This window comes from Octopus bimaculoides, chromosome 7 (genome assembly GCF_046866305.1).
Source record: "Octopus bimaculoides isolate indiv1 chromosome 7, ASM4686630v1, whole genome shotgun sequence".
Taxonomy (NCBI): domain Eukaryota; kingdom Metazoa; phylum Mollusca; class Cephalopoda; order Octopoda; family Octopodidae; genus Octopus; species Octopus bimaculoides.
Window position 1 is genome coordinate 34,078,714 of NC_142934.1, and position 20,777 is coordinate 34,099,490.

At 36.9% G+C, this 20,777-nt stretch overlaps 1 protein-coding gene across 1 annotated transcript in view; it reads right to left on the minus strand.

Moving 5' to 3' along the window:
- The window catches only part of LOC106870739 (DNA-directed RNA polymerase III subunit RPC1), a 118,010-nt gene that overhangs the window by 79,594 nt on the left and 17,639 nt on the right, over positions 1-20,777 (minus strand). The window contains exons 2-8 of the mRNA XM_089355137.1: positions 20,392-20,533; positions 17,230-17,370; positions 16,379-16,448; positions 13,252-13,379; positions 12,485-12,620; positions 5,751-5,915; positions 4,450-4,534 (exon numbers count right to left, since the gene is read on the minus strand). Of these exons, the coding sequence (XP_089211263.1) occupies positions 4,450-4,534; positions 5,751-5,915; positions 12,485-12,620; positions 13,252-13,379; positions 16,379-16,448; positions 17,230-17,370; positions 20,392-20,533 (867 nt within the window). The remainder of the gene's footprint in view (positions 1-4,449; positions 4,535-5,750; positions 5,916-12,484; positions 12,621-13,251; positions 13,380-16,378; positions 16,449-17,229; positions 17,371-20,391; positions 20,534-20,777) is intronic.

Consider the following 20,777-nt stretch of genomic DNA (forward strand, 5'->3'; position numbering starts at 1 on the left):
CAATGTCGTGCACCAGCAACCCCACCACCAGGTACACACCAATATCAACACACTCGGTTTTGTATCGACACTGTTTGAGTGGATTGTTTCCACCACGAGCAACAGGCAGAACTAACCAGCGAGAATATCAGGTAAACGGTCACAGCATTCGATGCTCAACACACATATTGTGATACCACAGCTCTGCTACTTGGCCACAACTTCCTGAATATGAAATTCTATCTCCTTGTGTAACTCTAATACGAACTGGTATTTCTCTATCTCAGTGTTTGAGACTTGTAGTCTATGTTACAGACACTCTTTCTATGTTCTGTGTTCCTCTCATTCACACGCACACTTGTACTCTCATATATTGTACACACACTATTGCTTATACGACTGTCCGTTACTTCACATTGTTGTATACATTCTCTTGTACATGAAGGCCTGACTTATCTACTGTGTTAATTATATATGTCGCATGTACGCACACACAGACACAAACAGTTTCACTATGTTAATAAACTTACTCTCTTATATATCGGTTGTCTGTCCTAATCTGTTCTTTTACTGGCACTATGGCTCGTATCTCTCACGACGAGCCTTCTATCTTATATATTATGTTATTTTGTGTTCGACCGTGCGACATGGTAAAAAGGAACCTTTTCCGTCTACGTCGCCATCTCCTTTGGTTCGCACGGTCGAATTATTACAAGGTCATATGTAACCATAGTTACATAAGTATTGGTAGTATGTCTGTTTATTTGACTCTCAGTCTTTCTCCTTCCTTTCTTTCTGTCTTTTTTCTTAGATCGTTCGTAAACATTCATAAGAGAAAGTAGCAGTTGAAACGATTTGTAATGGTAACAGAAAGAGGGAATTAGATTGTATTAGAGGGAAAAATAGTTATGTTCATAGTTTTATCGATTTATTTCGAAATTGGTAGTTATTTTGATTGAAGGAATGACCTACGTTATGGTATCTAGAATATTAATTCTGATTTTTTTATCCACAAAATTTGGAATTGTGTAAATGTATAAATTTTAAATGTATAAATTTTAAACATGCATACACACAGAGAAAATCTGCCTTTTATAGATAAGATACAGAGAGAGAGAGTGATACATACAGAGATATATATATATATCATCATCGTCATCATCATCGTTTAACATCCGCTTTCCATGCTAGCATGGGTTGGATGATTTGACTGAGGACTGGTGAAACCAGATGGCTACACCAGGCTCCAATCTGATTTGGCAGAGTTTCTACAGCTGGATGCCCTTCCTAACGCCAACCTGCACAGGAGTCAGTTCAGCGGCACTGGCAACGATCTCACTCGAATGTCTTTACACGTGCCATCTGGCACAAGTGCCAGGAAGGCATTGCTGGGCACAGGTGCCATTGACGGTTTCGCTTTCGCTTTCCCCAATAGGTCTTCGCAAGCCGAGTTTCATTTCCAATGAAGGAAACGATGTTGGCATGGGTGCTAGTCGTCGAATTTAATTTGATTTCCATTTCACTTACCTCAACAGGTCTTCGCAAGTGGAGTTTAGTGTCCAATGAAGGAAGGTACGTATAAGTGGGCTGCCTGAGGCCTTCGATTTAGGTCTCACTTGGCTTGCCGGGTCTTCTCACGCACAGCATATTTCCAAAGGTCTTGGTCAGAAGTCATTGCCTCAGTGAGGCCCAATGTTCGAAGGTCATGCCTCACCACCTCATCCCAGGTCTTCCTGGGCCTACCTCTTCCACAGGTTCCCTCCACTGCTAGGGTGTGACACTTTTTCACACAGCTATCCTCATCCATTCTCGCTACATGACCATACCAGCACAATCGTCTTTCTTGCACACCACAACTGATGCTTCTTAGGTTCAACTTTTCTCTCAAGGTATTAACACTCTGTCTAGTATGCACACTGACATTACACATCCATCGGAGCATACTGGCTTCATTCCTTGCAAGCCTATGCATGTCCTCAGCAGTCAAGGCCCATGTTTCACTGCCATGAAGCATGGCTGTTTGTACACATGCGTCATACAGTCTGCCTTTTATTCTGAGAGAGAGACCCTTTGTCGCCAGCAGAGGTAAGAGCTCTCTGAACTTTGCCCAGGCTATTCTTATTCTAGCAGCTACGCTTTAAGCACACCCACCCCCACTACTAATTTGGTCACCAAGATAGCGGAAGCTATCAACCACTTCTAGTTTTTCTACCTGGAATGTGGCAGAAGTTGTTCTCTGCACATTCACAGTGTTTACAGCTCCTGAACATCTGCTACAAACGAAAACTAACTTCCTAGTTAACCTTCCTTTGATATTGCTGCATCTCTTATGTGTCCATAGCTTGCACTGGGTGCATCTTATAGAGTTTCTACCCACGCCTTTTCTACAGATCGAGCAGGGCCATCTACCCAAAGGGGTTTGTGTTTTGTCTGCCTTCTTACTTATTAGGACTTTGGTTTTAGCTAGGTTGGGTCTAAGGCCCTTCGATTCTAGTCCTTGCTTCCACACCTGAAACTTTTCCTCTAGTTCTGATAGTGACTCAGCAATTAGTGCAAGGTCATCAGTATAGAGGAGTTCCCAGGGGCATCCTGTCTTGAATTCCTCTGTTATAGCCTGGAGGACTATGATAAATAGGAGGGGGTTGAGGACTGAACCTTGGTGGACCCCTACCTCCACCCGGAATTCTTCACTGTACTCATTGCCAACCCTCACTTTACTGACAGCGTCTCTGTACATGGCTCGCACAGCTTTCACTAACCATTCTTCTATCCCTAGTTTCCTCATTGACCACTAGATGAGAGATCGGGGGACCCTGTCGAAGGCTTTCTCCATGTCAACGAAAGCCAGGCACAGAGGTTTATCCTTGGCTAGGTATTTCTCCTGAAGCTGTCTTACCAGTAATATAGCATCAGTGGAATACCAGAAATATAGCATCAGAGGAATATTTAAATTTGGATTTATACCCACTATCCACGATAAACTGTCACCAAGTTATGGGCAAAAAACTCGAATCTTGTGAATTTTCCGAAGTCCTCTCCCCACCCCTTGGAAAAGATTTTCCCACAAATTTCTTTATATGCTAGTTGAAAGGTTTTTGTATAAAATTTAATTTTAAAAAAAAAGGCATTTTCCTAAAAGTTATGAGGGAAAAACTCGGATCTTGTGAATTTTCCAAAGTCGTCCCCTACCCCCGTTGATTTCTGCGCATTTTTTTTCCGTATTTGTTTCCTACACATTTTTTTTTACATCTGTTGCACTACTTTTTTTTTATTTTGTTTCCGGGTAATATTGTAAACATTAACCAAAATTTGAATAACAAAAATTAAATATCACAAGGGGTCATCAAGATTTTAGAAATGATTTGGTGGGGCATGGTCAAAAATCGGTTGGGAATCACTGATCTAAAGTATCACCTTTACCCTTATAACAACTAACTGTAACACTACTACATAGTCATTGGGGATGATGCCTTCCTGGATAACCTGATTAACTATACAAGTGACTAGACCAAATCTTAGTGTGATTCCTGATGATCCCAAGGCTTTCCCTATCTTCATATTCTTAATTGCCTTATCTATCATATTGCTGGCAACTCTAATGGCTGGTCCCTCAGTTGGGTCTGTATTTAAAAAACTCTTTCTCTGATGCATTCTCCACATTTAGCAACATTTCATAATAGTATTTCATGCATCTTTCTTCTCTGAATCATTAAATGCAAGCATACCATTATCCATTCACACCCATCATCTTACCCACAGCATCTCTATTCTTTCTGATACACTGCAATCTGGGAAAAAGGGTAAATGAAGATTCATTAGACAAGATGACATAGTTCCCTTGAGCCTCTGAACACTCCTTATTGATGACAGGAGAGGTTTAACAATTGCAGCTCTCCCATGGAATCCAGCTTTATGGAGATCCTGATGAACCGGTTTGGTTGACAGAAGGTTAGCAAAGTGATGGTTTAGCTTTTCTGTCACTTTTGCAGCCATAGTTCAAAGGCTTTTAGACAATATGTTTCGCTACACTGCAGCCTGTCTCTGTGAGCTTTGCCCTCTGTCCAGAATTATGATTGCCAGAGCTGGTTTTATCTTAGTTTTGGAATAGCAATATGATTTTAGAGATTATGTCTCTTGAAATATTCACAATTCAGCAGTTTTAGTGATTAAAGCTCCAGCCAACCATGCTCCAACAGTTTGTCCTCTTTGGAAATCAGACTGGTCACACATTTTAACTTATTTAAATATATACATGTACAAAAAAGGTTATATCATGAAAAACAAGGCATTCATTATGCATATAAATACATATATACAAACTGAACAGTTTTGAATTTATAATATTACCAATAGAAAAAATAACTGAAAAAAGTGGTGATTCCATTAGCTTGGTAACCTTTCTCTCTCTCTCTCTCTCTCTCTCTCTCTCTTTCTCTCTCTCTCTCTCTAGATAGATAGATAGATACTGACCCATTATGTAATAGCTGATTTTTGGCATTAATTAACCCTTGACCAGGAGTGACATCACCAATTCCAATAGAAAAACCACGATTAGCTGCAAAAATAGAAAAAGTCAAATTAATTTTTAGAATAAATTTAACAGCTTTTTTTAGCCAAAAAAGGATAAAAAGTTAAATGTTTCAATTTCATTGTTACAATCCTGTGTGTGTGTGTGTGTGTGTGTGTGTGTGTGTGTGTGGGTGAGATAAATGTATGTTCCCCATTTATATACTAGATCTCTGTGTGTGTGCATGTGCATGCTTATGCACAGTAAATGTATATATCTGCATGATAACTGTGTTTGTAAGTGAAAGAAAGATCATATGTATCAGTATTCACTTCTCCACCATTCATTATGTTCACCTTGTATTCTTCCTAGTCTTAGTCATCATCTACTCTCCCCTACCTTCCATCCATATGGTGTACCCAGGGCAACCTATGGACACACAAAAAGTGCAGTGGAATCAAAGGCTAACAGAGAAAATAGTGTTTGTATGTGAAAGAAGTATGGTAACAATGAACATTAAGGACACACAGAAAATAGACTTTTTTGTATGCCCTAGAGGTAGCAGAAAGTTTCTGTTACCTAGGTGACTAAATTAGCAGCGGAGGAAATGCTCTGAAAATATAGTAGCTAGAATAAGAATACATTGAAGAAATTTCAGAGAGCCATTACTTCTGTTTGTAACAAAAGGTCTCTCCAAGTAAAAGGGAGCACTGAATGCAGGGGGCATGCAAAGACTAGAGAGCAATGAAGCTAGTATGCTCTGCTGGATGTGCAATATCAGTATGCATGTACAACAAAGTGCTAATGTACAGGGAGAAAAATTAGGCAAAAGAGGCATCAGATGTAGTAAATAAGAAAGAAGACTGTGCTGTTTTGGTCACGTGATGCATATGAAAGAGAACAACTACTTAAAGAAGTGCTGAGTGCTTAAATTGGATGGAATTTGCAGAAGAGGGAAATCTAGAAAAACAAGAGACAAAGTAGTGAAGACTGATTTCAAGATGCTGAGCCTTATAAGGGGAAATAACAAGAGACCAAATAGATGGGATTATGTTATCAATAATGAGAGGAAATATCATTTTGATTAAATATATCAATTAAGACCAAAGTAACATGTTTGTTTTTTGTCATGAAATGGAACAGAATTTTCTTTCTAACCTAATATCAATGTATTTTATCTATATATATATATTTTATATATATAATTAAATACATAAATACATTTTTAATATATAAATGAGATGAGTAAAGAATTAATACACACACAAGAAAGCTGGACAGAGTCTAGCAAGTCTGGACAAAGTGATGGATGCATGTAACTCTCCATAGTCTCGCAATATCACGTAAAAAATATTGTTTTTGGAGCCTGAGCCAAGAGTGGCTTTGTCCATCGCACCACAGAGTAATTCACTGTTTCGGATGACAATAACTGAAATAGAAAACAGGGTGAAGCAAAGACATTAAAGGTTACTAATTAAAACAGAGAATATTTCTTAGAAATGAAAATACATATACATAAATAGAGCAGGCAGTAACATTAGTTTGTCCTATAGAATAGACAGTAATATTAATTTGTCCTATAGAGCAGACTGTAATATTAGTTTGTCCTATAGAATAAGTAGTAATATTAGCTTGTCCTATAGAGCAGGTAGTAATCTGTTCTATAAGAATAGAGCAGACAATAATATTAGTTTATCCATAATATTAGTTTGTCTTATAGACACAAGAAGGACTTAGATTTCCCAAGAGCATCATTAATGTAAGTAAAATGAAATGATTAAAATTAGCAATCAAAATCTGCTGAAGATTACGCTTGCCAAGTGTTTACCTTAACTCTATAGCATTTACTAGAAGACATTCATATTGACAGTACATGATTTTACAGATAAAAGAGATCATAACACTATAAGAAAGTGTTTCTAAAAGCAATACAGGCATTCACAGTAAAAGATGCCAACAATAGGAAAATGACAAAAAGTTCAGATCTTTATTGAGATGCACAAGTATGAAAGGTATGTTCCTCATCAGACCCCCTTGTAAATCAATCAAGCACAAAAGGTTTGAGATTTCAGAGTAAATCATATACAAATAGACAGTGTGTATTTCCAACTAAATCTCAGATAATAAAAATATCTGCAACTGAATTTTAGCATGAAGAATATAGTTTTACTCAGAGTAATCTAAACAAACTTTTAGTTCAGGCCAGAGTTACCAATTATAATTCTATAGTTTAATTTGAAACTAATCAGAAAAAAATTTTAAACAGAATGAGAAAAAGCAAAATTAAAATATTGATTAAATTTGTAATTCAATAAAAAAAAATTATAGTTTATCAATCAACTTCAATTTAAAATATTTTTCAATTTGTCATGTTCTATTTTCAGTTTTATTATTAATAAACTAGAGTGTTACCATAGTATCAGGTGTACATACAATAATTAAGATTTAACTTTATCAGATTTCTTGATGCTTATACAAAATGATGAAATGAATATTGATTTTCGAAAGAAAAATATAAGCTTAAAATAAAATTAACTAAAACAATATTCAAAAAGTAAAAAAACCCAAAACAAAATTACTCTTCACATTGATTATATATAATGGAAGTTCACCACCCTCCCCCTCTCTCTTGAGATATATATATATATATATATATATATATATATATATATCTCGAGCGAGATGAGCATGGCCGTTGCCAGTACCGCCTGACTGACCTTCGTGCGGGTGACACGTAAAAGCACCCACTACACTCTCTGAATGGTTGGCGTTAGGAAGGGCATCCAGCTGTAGAAACTCTGCCAAATCAGATTGGAGCCTGGTGTAGCCATCTGGTTTCACCAGTCCTCAGTCAAATCGTCCAACCCATGCAAGCATGGAAAGCGGATGTTAAACGACGACGACGACATATATGGTGCTGGGAAAATTCAGTCCCAATAAATTTGGTCCCAGACAATTTTTCAAATTGGTATCCAGTCATTTCACCCACTATAGAGTCCGTTTGCGCACACATCATTTCACCCACAAGATAACAAATATTTCCAATTTTAAGAAACCCTAATATGGCTGCAAAATATTTTAAAAGTGAGAAAAATACAAATTGATTGATGAACTTAATTATGTTTACGACTTTCATAAGTTTAGTTTCGATAATCAAAGAAACTGGTGCTGTAAGATTTGCAGTACATGTGCTTGTGTTCATACAAAGAATAAACCAGGTGAACCTATAATTATTTCAACAATCAATAGTCATGATCATGAACCAGCACTGAATGCAGTGGAAGCACGATTCGCCATTTCAGCATTAACAAAAAAGTTGCAAGATGGAGTTGAAACAAGTACTCGAGTGCTATTTCAGAAACTACAAATAATATTAGTAAGAATGCGAAATATGAAATACCACAGTGCAAACAGTTTCTAGAAGTATTACAAACTGGTGCAATAAAGCTTTTGGTGCTCCTCCGTTGCCTCTTCATCGAAATGGATTTCAAGTGCATGATTCTTTTAAATACTTGGAAGATGGTGATTTGTTCCTGCAATGCGATACAGGCAGTAATGATGAAAAGAGGCTTTTAATCTTTGCCTCTAACGAAGGTCTTCAACAACTGGAAAACACTTCATTTTTAGGAATGGATGGCACATTCAAATCATCACCAAGTGCATGGTATCAGCTTTTTACCATTCATGCTATCATAAATGGTAGATCTTATCCTCAAGCTTTCATTCTACTGCCAGACAAAATACAAGCAACATATGACAAGACTTTTCTTGAAATAAAAAAATTGCGGCCCAATATTAAACCTCATCAAGTATTGATTGACTTTCAACAGGTAATTCATAACAGCTGTGACCATAACTTTACTGGAAGCACCAGCGAAGGTTGTTTATTTCATTTTTCCCGGACAGTTTATAGGAAATTATGCCAACTCGGATGTAAAGTTCAATACAGTATCGGTGGTTCTTTTGCCACTAAAATAAAAATGTTCTGCACACTGGCATTTTTACCACCAGAAGAAGTAATTGATACTTATGAAGATCTCTGTGAGGGTGAATCAATTCCGATAGATTTTATAAGCTATTTCGAGCTGACATACATTGACCAAAAGAGAGGAAGACGTGGCAGACAAGAAGAGCTCTTGTATCCAGTTAATGTTTGGAATGTTTACAGTCAAGTAATTCAGGAATTGTCTCAAACAATGCTCTTGAGGTGTTTCACTCAGCATTGCGCACATCAATAACAAACAAGCACCCTTGATGCTCTTTGAAAAGAAGAATCACTTATACAGACCAAAATAATTCATGCTCAAAGTGGAGATAATCCACAAAAAAAGAGAAAATACCAGTCAATAGATACGCGGATAAAAAATCTTGTGCAATCTCATGATAGTAATGATAAATTAACTTTCCTAAAGGCAATTGCTCATTCATTAAATTCTTCGGTTTAGTTTTCAGGGACACAATGTTCTCAGAACTATTTTCCTAATTTTTTGTTTAATATGTTTGATATAAGGAAATATCATATATGCATTTTTTTATGGTTTTAAACATGAGTTACCCTTATTTTTCTGCTGGTTTATACATGTGACTTTTATATTTTTATTAATAAAATTGTTATTCTATTTTGTTTTTTATTTATACTGATTAGTTAAATCAATGTTCACATTAGAGGTATATTGATAACGTCTGGGATCAATATTTTTTGGGACTGAATTTTCTTGGACCCAATTTTCCTTAATTATGGCACGTTTATAATTTTTGATATTTTTAATAATATTGTTTAACATTTTTCTATCTTAATATAATAAGTATTTTTATATACATTCATTTGTTATTTATTGTTGGTTGATATATACATTTTTTTTATCATTATTATTGTTGTATTTTGACCTGAAGATTAGCTATATTTTTGAATAGAATTGATTTTCGATTGATTTAATCAATTTGAATATATTTTATTTTCTATTTAAAAACTTGGTTATGAAACACATGTAGTTGTTTTATTATCATTATCTTATGATTTTTACTTTGTATTATATTATACTTATTAACCGTGCATTTACTTATTAATTTTTCTATATGTGACTGTGGATTTTCATGGATGAGTTCATGAACTTTGGTTATTTTCTTTAAAACTATTTATATATATATATATATATATATATATATATATATATACGGGAGAGAAAGAGAGCCTGCCGTATGTCGACCCAATAGAGGGACCAGCTATCCGAGTTGATAGTACCAGGGTAGATAAAGCAATTAAGAGTATGAAGACCGGGAAAGCCCCCGGCCCATCAGGAATCACTGCAGAGATGCTCAAAATATCTGGCAGTGTTGGCTATAGCCTAGTCACCCGTATTACGAACCAGGTGATACACGAAGGAGTCATACCCAATGACTGGTGTAGCAGCATCATAGTCAACTGCTACAAAGGTAAAGGTGACGCTTTAGATACAAATAATTACAGAGGCATCAAGCTGTTAGATCAGGTTATGAAAGTTACAGAGAGGGTCATAGCCCAACTAATTAGGGAGCGAATCAATTTAGATGAGATGCAGTTTGGGTTCGTGCCAGGTAAAAGCACTACTGATGCCTTATTTCTAGTGAGACAGCTGCAGGAGAAATACCTAGCTAAGGATAAACCTCTGTACCTGGCTTTCGTTGACATGGAGAAAGCCTTTGACAGGGTCCCCCGATCCCTTATCTGGTGGTCAATGAGGAAACTTGGGATAGAAGAATGGTTAGTGAGAGCTGTGCGAGCCATGTACAGAGATGCTGCCAGTAAGGTGAGGGTTGGAAATGAGTACAGCAATGAATTCCGGGTAGAGGTAGGGGTCCACCAAGGTTCCGTCCTCAGCCCCCTCTTATTTATCATAGTCCTCCAGGCAATCACAGAGGAGTTCAAGACAGGTTTCCCCTGGGAGCTCCTCTATGCTGATGACCTTGCCCTAATTGCGGAGTCACTATCAGAACTAGAGGAGAAGTTTCAGGTGTGGAAGCAAGGTCTAGAATTGAAGGGCCTTAGAGTCAACCTAGCTAAAACCAAAATCCTAATAAGTAGGAAGGTAGATAAAACACAAACCCCTTCAGGTAGATGGCCCTGCTCAGTATGCAGAAAAGGAGTAGGTAGTAACTCTATAAGATGTACCAGGTGCAAGCTATCGACACATAAGAGGTGCAGCAACATCAAAGGCAGGTTAACTAGCAAGTTAGTTTTTGTTTGTGGCAGATGTTCAGGTGCAATAAAGACTGTAAACAAACAGGAAACAACTTCTATCTCATTCCAGGGTGAAAAACTAGAGGTAGTCGATAGCTTCCGCTATCTGGGCGACCAAGTTAGTAGTGGGGGTGGGTGCGCTGAAAGTGTAGCTGCTAGAATAAGAATAGCCTGGGCAAAGTTTAGAGAGCTCTTACCCCTGCTGGCGACAAAGGGACTCTCACTCAGAGTAAAAGGCAGACTGTATGACGCATGCGTACGAACAGCCATGCTACATGGCAGTGAAACATGGGCTGTAACTGCTGAGGACATACGTAAGCTCGCAAGGAATGAAGCCAGTATGCTCCGTTGGATGTGTAATGTCAATGTGAATACCCGTCAGAGTGTAAGTATCTTGAGAGAAAAGCTGAACATTAGAAGCATCAGTTGTGGTGTGCAAGAGAGACGATTGCGCGGGTATGGACATGTGGTGAGAATGGATGAGGATAGCTGCGTGAAAAAGTGCCACACCCTAACAGTTGAGGGAACCCATGGAAGAGGTAGGCCCAGGAAGACCTGGGCTGAGGTGGTGAGGCAAGACCTTCGTGCATTGGGCCTCACCGAGGCGATGACTACTGACCGAGACCTTTGGAAATGTGCTGTGCGTGAGAAGACCCGGCAAGCCAAGTAAGATCGTTGCCAGTGCCCCTGGACTGGCTCTTGTGCGGGTGGCACATGAGATGCACCATTTTGAGCGTGGCCGTTGCCAGTACCGCCTGACTGGCTCCCGTAGGATTTTCGAGTGAGATCGTTGCCAGTGCCCCTGGACTGGCTTGTGCGGGTGGCACATAAAAGACACCATTTCGAGCGTGGCCGTTTTCGTGCGGGTGACACGTAAAAGCATCCACTACACTCTCTGAGTGGTTGGCGTTAGGAAGGGCATCCAGCTGTAGAAACTCTGCCAAATTAGATTGGAGCCTGGTGTTGCCATCCGGTTTCACCAGTCCTCAGTCAAATCGTCCAACCCATGCTAGCATGGAAAGCGGACGTTAAACGATGATGATGATGATGATGATGATGATATATATAAAGTAGTTGTATACTGCCAACTTAACGTGACAGTCCCAATTAGGGAATATACCACTGCTATTTAACCCTAGGAAGCTGGACCGCTTCCTGTCGGCCTTGACACATTTCCTGTGTCCTTATGTTTGCGAGGGGGAGACAAACTCCTCCACCCAGCCTAGCCAGCATTCAGGGACATGTTTCTAAGTCTTTGCTCGTCATCAGCCTCAAGTAGCATGACCAGCTGGTTGAAGGAGTCTGTTTAACACTCGCAAACATATAAGATTAGGTAACTTTATTTTTATATATACACTCCCTCTCCTCCATTTCGGTATGATTCTTTCTTTCTTAATGTGTGTGTGTGTGCCAGTCAATCAATTACGCACAATCTCCACCAAACTTAGTATATGTACTCATTCTGCATCTATTATGATAACTCTCTGTATATTTCTTTTACTCTCTCCCTCTCTCTATACAATATAAAAACATTTATATTACTTATTATTATAGAAAGATTTACAATTTCAAAGAGAAATAAAAACTGAGAAGATACTTGAGTTAGAACTTACTAAATCATATACAGAGCTAAAATCTCGAATAAAAGGCATTACAACAAATCAGAAATAACAACATTCAGAAGAGAATATGTTTAGACTACCAGCTTCTAATGCAATAAATCTCCAATGTATGAATATTAAATAGAATATCTAAGCAAGGAATCAAATGGTCAAACTTACAAGAATCATTGTAACATAAATCTTCACCAGTAGAATAGTTCTTGCCTTTAGTTCTTAGATTGGCTAACACAGGACAACTACTGTTTGGTCGTAACAGCAAACTAAATATTTGTTTCCCTGTCCACAGTTGACAAGGCTAGGAAAGAAACATCAAGAAAAATTACGCATTTTTAATAAACAAATCATGCTTCCCAATCTTTACTGTTGTGTCTATGCTTTGCTTATTATTTTCTGACTTATTTATATTTACATCAGTCAGGTGACAGGGTTTCTGATAATAAAAGAATACGGGCTTGGTCATTTTATGAGCCAACCAAACATCACATGAAGTCTGCATAGTTGAAAGGACTGGATTACTAGATCAAGAATTATAAGTTTAAATCCAACTCAGGAATTTTATTTTATTGAATTTATAAAATCCAACACTGGACTTACTAGCAGTAAGGAATAATTACCAAACTATCATAAAAAAGTTAGCAGCAGTGGACTAGCTTACAGCCCATGGTGAAATCTGTCTCTCATCTCTTTAATGCTACAGAAACTGGGGTTAAGCACCAACCCTAAGAGTCTCAAACGGATTCATTTTAATCTGTTTTCAATAATAAGCTTGAAAAAATATTAAATGACTTCTAAATTAACATCATAATTAATCATAAAATTTGGATAGTGACAAAAATTACAATAGAATATTTAACAAACTCATACATCCGTAACACTTAATTCAATGAAATGCAAAAAGATAAAATAGGCTTTGATATAACACTTACTTTAAAAATTGCAGGCATTGGAAGATCAATTTTAATATTTTCATCTTTGTAAGCTAAGATAGATGCAATCAACTGTGATGCATGACTCCGATCAAAAAAGACATCCTTCTGGGTTATAAGGTAGCCACCTGTAAAAATAATTCTCACTACTTAAAAGGAAGTAGAATTTAATACATAAATTTTCAATTAAATTACAGTCTAGCTGTGTAAAATTAACTAATGAAAATAACAAGATAATGAATCTAGAGCTTTCAAAAAGAAAGTAAATATAATATCCGTAAGTCATTGATTTCTTTTTTGGGGGGGGGGGGTCTAGTGAAATAGATGAGATCAATTCAAAGTTGACAATGTTGAAAGATGTTCTTTCTTTAAATACAGGTAAATTCTTAATGTTTTATTGTTGTAACACCCATCAGTGTAGCATATATGTATATCAATCACCATGAGCAATTAGTCACAACTGGAAAGGAAGAAACTAAAACACCAACAGCTGCTACCATCACTGCTTAAGGTGTCATGCAGTAGAACTGAACCTAAGACTATGTGATTGTAAAGCAAACTTCTTAACCACACAACTATGCCTGTGACTACTTGATTAATTTCTACATCATCATCATCATCGTTTAAAGTCTGTTTTCCATGCTGGCATGAGTTGGATGGTTTGACTAAGAACTGGCGAGTCAGTAGGCTGCACCAGGTTTCAACCTGATCTGGCGAGGTTTCTACAGCTGGATGCCCTTCCTAATACCAACCACTCCAAGAGTGTACTGGATACATTTTACATGCAACCGGCACAGGAGCCAGTTAGGCGGTACTGGCAGTGACCACGTTCGGATAGTGTTTTTTTATGAGCCACTGGCACAGGAGCCAGTCAGAAGGAACTGGCTTCAACCACATTCAGAAGGTGTATTTTACATGCCACCGGCATGGAAGCCAGTCGGGGGCACTAGCATCGACCATGTTCAGATGGTGCTTTTTATGTGCACCATCTTATGTAGTTTCTACCTATGCCTTTTCTACAGATCAAGCAGGGCCATCTACCTGAAGGGGTTTGTGATTTGTCTGCCTTCCTACTTACTAAGACATTTGTTTTTGCTAGATTGACTCTAAGACCCTTTGATTCTAGACCTTGCTTCCACACCTAAAACTTCATCTCTAGTTCAAATAGTGACTCAGCTATTAGAGCAAGGTCATCAGCATAGAGGAGCTCCCAGAGGCATCCTGTCTTGAATTCCTCCATTATTGCCTGCAGGACTATGATGAATAAGAGGGGGCTGAGGACTGATCCTTGGTGAACCCTTACTTCTACCCAGAATTCCTCACTATACTCATTGCCAACCCTCACTTTACTGACAGCACCCCTGTACAGGGTTTGTACAGCTCTTACTAACCACTCATCTATCCCTAGTTTCCTCATTGACCACTATATAAGGGTTCAGGGGACTCTGTCAAAGGTTTTCTCCAAGTCAACAAAAGCCAAGTACAGAGGTTTATCTTTGGCTAGGTATTTCTCCTGAAGTTGCCTTACCAGAAATATAGCATCAGTGGTGTTTCTACCTGACACAAAATCAAACTGCATCTCATCTAGACTAACTCTCTCCCTAATTAGTTGGGCTATGACTCTCTCTGTAACTTTCATCACCTGATCCAATAATTTGATACCCCTGGAGTTATTTCTATCTAAAGCATTGCCTTTATCTTTGTTGCAGTTGACTATGGTGCTGCTACACCAGTCATTGGGTATGACGCCTTTGTGAACTACCTGATTTACAACATGGGTGACTAGACCATAACCCACACCATCAGATATTTGAAGCATCTCAGCAGTGATTCTTGATGGGCCAGGGGCTTTCTCTGTCTTCATATCCTTAATTGCTTTATCTACCAGAGTATTGTCAATGCAAGTAGCTGGTCTCTCAATTGGGTCAACATTTGGCAGGTTTTCCTTCTCCAATTCATTTTCCACATTCAGCAGACTTTCAAAATGGCATCTCCAAGCCTTACAGTTCTCCTGTTGACTATTTATGTGATATTATCTAATCTCAAGTCAGCCAAGACCAAACAGACCTGTCATCATAAACCATTCCTTTGTATATCTAGGACAACATTGTACAATTTGTTCTTCCTTCCTTTTAAGAAGCAGAGTGTGATCTGAGATAGTTTGGCAACTATTTCTAACAAGCTGGGTGACTACACAGAGGTTCTCTCATTAATTCATTGTTACTGATGTTTATTCAATTAGTTTTGGCAACATAAAAGGTTAAGGTACCTTTAACAAACAACGTAAAGTTATTGTAAACTAATTACAATAGCACTACCCATTCTTAAATGATTCTCTAATAGGGTTCTGAAGTAGAAATCCAAACTGAACAACTTACAAATAGTTTGGTACCTAATGGCATTCGATTCAATTCCTCATATAAATAATTTACCATTTTATTTGAAACAATTATCAGTTGATAGTAAATATCTGAGGAGAGAGGTAAATGCCACAGACAACTAGTCAGAGTAGCTTAATTTGCTAAAGATAGCAGCCAAATCTCCCTCAAATTAGACCCTAGTTTTTTCATTTTTCTGAAAGGAAGTATACACTGGATCATATAGTTCTGAAAATGTCAAAATATAGAATGGTCAAGGCTGAAATACCCTTGAGCATAATTCTATTCCATCAAAGCTGACCTAGTGCTAAACAACAACAATAAAAATTCCTGAAAAATGCACATAAGCTACTGTTTCCATAAATCAATGGAGCAAATCACATTACAAATATACCACTGATTACAGATAATCCAGCATACAAATAGAGACTTTTTATATTTGTATCTATCAAACTGCTGTGTTTGTATGTCCATAACATTTTGTCAGGTCAGTTACAAAATCCTTTCCGATATTACAGTATAATATGAACAAATTAATAAATTAACATTGATTACAAACATTATTGATTACTAATAGTCCAGCAGACAAATACAAACATTTGATATTCAAAAACCTATTAAAATGCTATGTCCATTACGTTCTGTCAGATCAATAACAAAATCCTTTCCAATATTACAGTACAATGTGAATAAATGCACAATTTGATCCAATTCTGTTGTTGACATATTTATTATAAGAAGGAACTTGCCTGTGATGAAATCTTGGATGGCAGCAATAAGTGGTTCTCCATTTCTTGGTGTGATAATGTTGGATTTTGACTGCAACAGAATGGCCTCCACCATAAAATTATTGTTATACATTGTGGGTTTGTATTTTTTGTTTATCTACTTATAGAACTTTCATTAATTATCAAACAATACTTTTAATATAACTTATGTAATTAATTCATCTTAACCACCCTTAACATCTTCACTGACTTTTTTTACAGTTTTTTTTTTTATATACATACCTAAATTTTCAAGTTGACTTTGGACATAGAATAGAATTTAGGATTGTGTTAGCACCACTGTCAAGACTCAAATCTATGCAGAGACTCAAAGTTGGATCATGTTGTCATATACTTATCTAATTATTAAAGTGATTCAATTTCACACACAGACTAAAAACTTAGCCCTGTAAGGTAATGAAATACCTGTCAACTTTTACAGTTCTATCATTGACAACACACTGTTAATGATGTAGTACTACCGACCTTAAAATTGTTAGTCAGTAGCACCCTACTGATTCAGCAATCTAAAGCTTTCAAATATACAGAGACAGTCCTTCACATCTATTACCATAAACCATCCATTGCATGAGATAGCAAAGGAACTTCTAGGTAGGTTTCAAATATCTCTGTTCACTAAAATGGGAACTACATGCAAGAAAATTTCAATCTCCAAGAAGCTGCAGATATACCATGCTTGTAACCAACAATTTTACTGGCTACCATCACAGGTTTATTTGAACAGGTCAGAAATACGCTACAACAACATTCAAAGGCCAACACAATCCAAATCTCATTAATACCAGAATGAATAAGTCAATACTGAATCTTACCCCCATTAATACTAAAGCTTCTGCCTTAGCTTCTTCTGTCTGTGGTAGATGTAAGTTCATTTCATCACCATCAAAATCTGCATTGAAAGGTCCACAGCAACACTCATTAAAACGGAATGTTCGGTGAGGCATGACTTTGGCCTGCAAGAAGAGAACAGAGGTCATCATAAAAAAAATAATTAAAGTTTATTTTGAAAAATTCGAAATTGAAATTAATATAGTGTTAAGAATTTTCAAAAGACATTTTTACTTGAATTGTAAAGTATCTTTTTAAAACTATTATTCAGAGTTTTTTCTTTTCAAACATCAAAATTCTACCATCATTAGCAGGCATAACACTATTACCATTGGTAAAGGGGTAACCCTTGGTAATGGATGTAGATTGTTTTAAACAAAAAGATGAAACTTGTCAACCACTGAGTTTTAATGCTGCTCAGTAAACTGTACTTCCATTTGGTGTTTAATTACTGTTATTTAGAGTACCCACTGAGAGTTGAGTTTCTTTACTAAGGATACAATGCAGCACAATGTCATGTGATACACTGTTAAGTAGAGAGCACTTTCAGCTGATAGTCTAGCATTCTAATAGCTTGGCCGAAATATTAGCTAGAAAGAATGAATAATTAACTGCATAAACAGTTTAAGATTATATTGGACCATCCCATAAATAATGTGTCTTTTTTATGCTTCTTATATTTTTCAAAATTAAGACAAAGTTCTTTTTTAATCTAAAATATACTCTTCTTCATTTTCTATAATGCTCTTCCATCTGTCTGGTAGTCTTGCAAAGCCCCTCTTCCAAAATTCACTTGTCCATGATGAAAAACACTCCTCCAGTACTGTTATGACCTCATCTACATAATTCATATTTTTTCCATCCATATGATTTTGAAGACTGCAATGTCCAGCGAATATGGTGGGTGAGGCATTGTTTCCCATTCAAATTACTCCAGCCTTTGGAATGTCATCCTCACTGTACGTGGCAGAGTATTATCCTGATGGAAGAACATCTTTTGCCTTGAAACTAAAGATGGTCGTTTTCTTTCCAGCACAGACCCGCTCAAGCTGCTGGCAATAGATCACCTTTGTTTTTGTTTGATTTGGGTTTGGTTTAAAAGTTCAAAGTGGACTAAAATTTCATATCCCACCAAACAGATAACAACACCTTATGTAGGTGAAGACCTTCTTTAGCCTGGGGTGCTGGTGTTTCTCCTTTCCCTACCCACTGTCTTCAGTGCTTGACATTTTTATAGAGAACCGATTTCTCATCACCAGTCACTATTCAGTCTAAAAAAAGTTCATTCGTGAGACGTGACAGCAAAGAAGAGCACACATTCACTCTCTGTGTGCAATTAGACGCAGAAAGTTTGTGAGAAACCCACTGACCCAATTTTCTGACTTTTCCGATGGCACTCAGGTGTTGATGAATGGTTGAATGACCAAATCCAAGATTCTCTACTAGTTCCTCAACAGTTATGATGGAATTTTGTTCCACCAGAGTTTGCAGGACATCCTCGTCAAGCTGTACAGATCTTCCAAGATGAGGCTCAGCTTCTAGGCAGTAGTTTCCGGTTTAGAATTTCTGGAACCACTGTTGACACTGGCTTATGCTTATTGTCCAATCCCCATGTACTGCATTAATATTCCTTGCACTTTCTGTTGCGTTGTTGCTGTTATTGAACTCATATTCAAAATATGCTGAATATGCTCCTTTGTTACTTCCATAATAACTTTGAAAATATAACTGTCAAAATCAAACTGTACACTTCAAAACTTACACTAAGAATAAGTACAAGGTAAAATTACTACCTGTCTTTATGGCAAGTTGATGCAGTAGTTTATCCCATCTCCCTCTGACTTTTAGTGCATGCAACTGAAAAAACCACATTATTTATGGGATAACCCAATATTATGTTAGATCTGTTTGACCATCCATCCACACACATATACATACACATAACAGCAGCAACAACAACAAAAATAACCAGTATAAATGTTGGCTGATTGATTTGTTGGTTGGTTGATTTCTCCACTCACACTTTACATCATATAGAAAGATGGTGAGAAAATAAAAGAGAGATGAAAAGAGAGTTAAAAGTAGTTCGTGTCGGTAGAGAAATACTGAAATTGACAACCAGTGACAGAAGAATGGTAAAGATGGTAAAAGCTATGCAGTTGTTGGACATTAAATACATGACATATGCTTACACACACACTCTCACATACAATCTTCTGTTGATGACACACACATGTGCAAACACATACATAATGACATAACAACAGTTTAAATAGAAGGATAAACTTGACAACCAGTTGATAGGATGAGGTAAAAAAGCAGTAGGTTTATATAGCCGTATGTAGTTGGCTGCAGCTGAAAAAGGTTCTGCAATAGTTAATATTCATTGCAATGGAAATTTTCCTTACATGCTTTCTAAGTAAGACATTTGCTAGCAGAGTAAGCTTTTTTTCATTAATCACTAGGGTATTTGCTAACTTAAGAATTTATAGCAATTTTTTCCAGATTAATATATGACTATGATTGCTACAATAATACACCTTTGAAGGGCAGCGAGCTGGCAGAAACATTAGCACGTCGGGCGAAATGCTTAGTGGTATTTCATCTGTCTTTACATTCTGAGTTCAAATTCCACTGAGGTCGACTTTGCTTTTAAACCTTTCGGGGTCAATAAATTAAGTACCAGTTGCATACTGAGATTGATCTAATCAACTGCCTCCCCAACAAAATTTTGGGTCTTGTGTCTACAGTAGAAAAGAATAATACACTTTTGCCACCATGTGTAATATCAAGTAAAATAACATGCATAAAATAATTATAATTTAAGTTTTATCAAATTACTCATGATGACATAAGTAAACTTCCAAAGTAACCCATTATAAAACAGGTAACATTTGTTTGTTTGTATGTATGGATGGATGGCTAGATGGATGCATGCATGCATTATATTCTCCTAAGCAGAAGGCAGCTACTTCAACCAAAATCAATAACTGAAATTCAATACAGTCTATGAACTTTTTCTCCATGAAATGAGAAAGGTTGACCCCAACTACAAAGCCCTTTGTATTTAGATAATAACTTTTTAGTAGATTAAAACAGACAACTATTTTGGCAATACTGAATGACAAGAAAACTGTGTTACTCACAAAAAAAGCTTGGATACTCAGTTTATGAAGTGAAGGTTGTCGGTTGAAAAGCACAATGTCTCCATCTATCATGTGACGCTCAACAATATCACCAAATCTCAACTCACCAGCTATTTTCATACGATTTCCATAGCGAAGGAATCTGTAAAGCAACAAAAACCACAATCACCAATGACATAAAAATGTTTCATCAAACTGAAAATTTGGAGAAACCAAGTACATCAGTAGAGAAAATAACTATAGCAGAGATATTAGTCTGTTCAAGCCTTTGTTGAAGATTTGGCTTTAATATTGGCATGCAACAAAAACAAAAAATAAAGAGATTCATATGATAATATTAAAATCTACAGAACCATGAGTACAGGAGCTCTTAATATAAGCTGCCA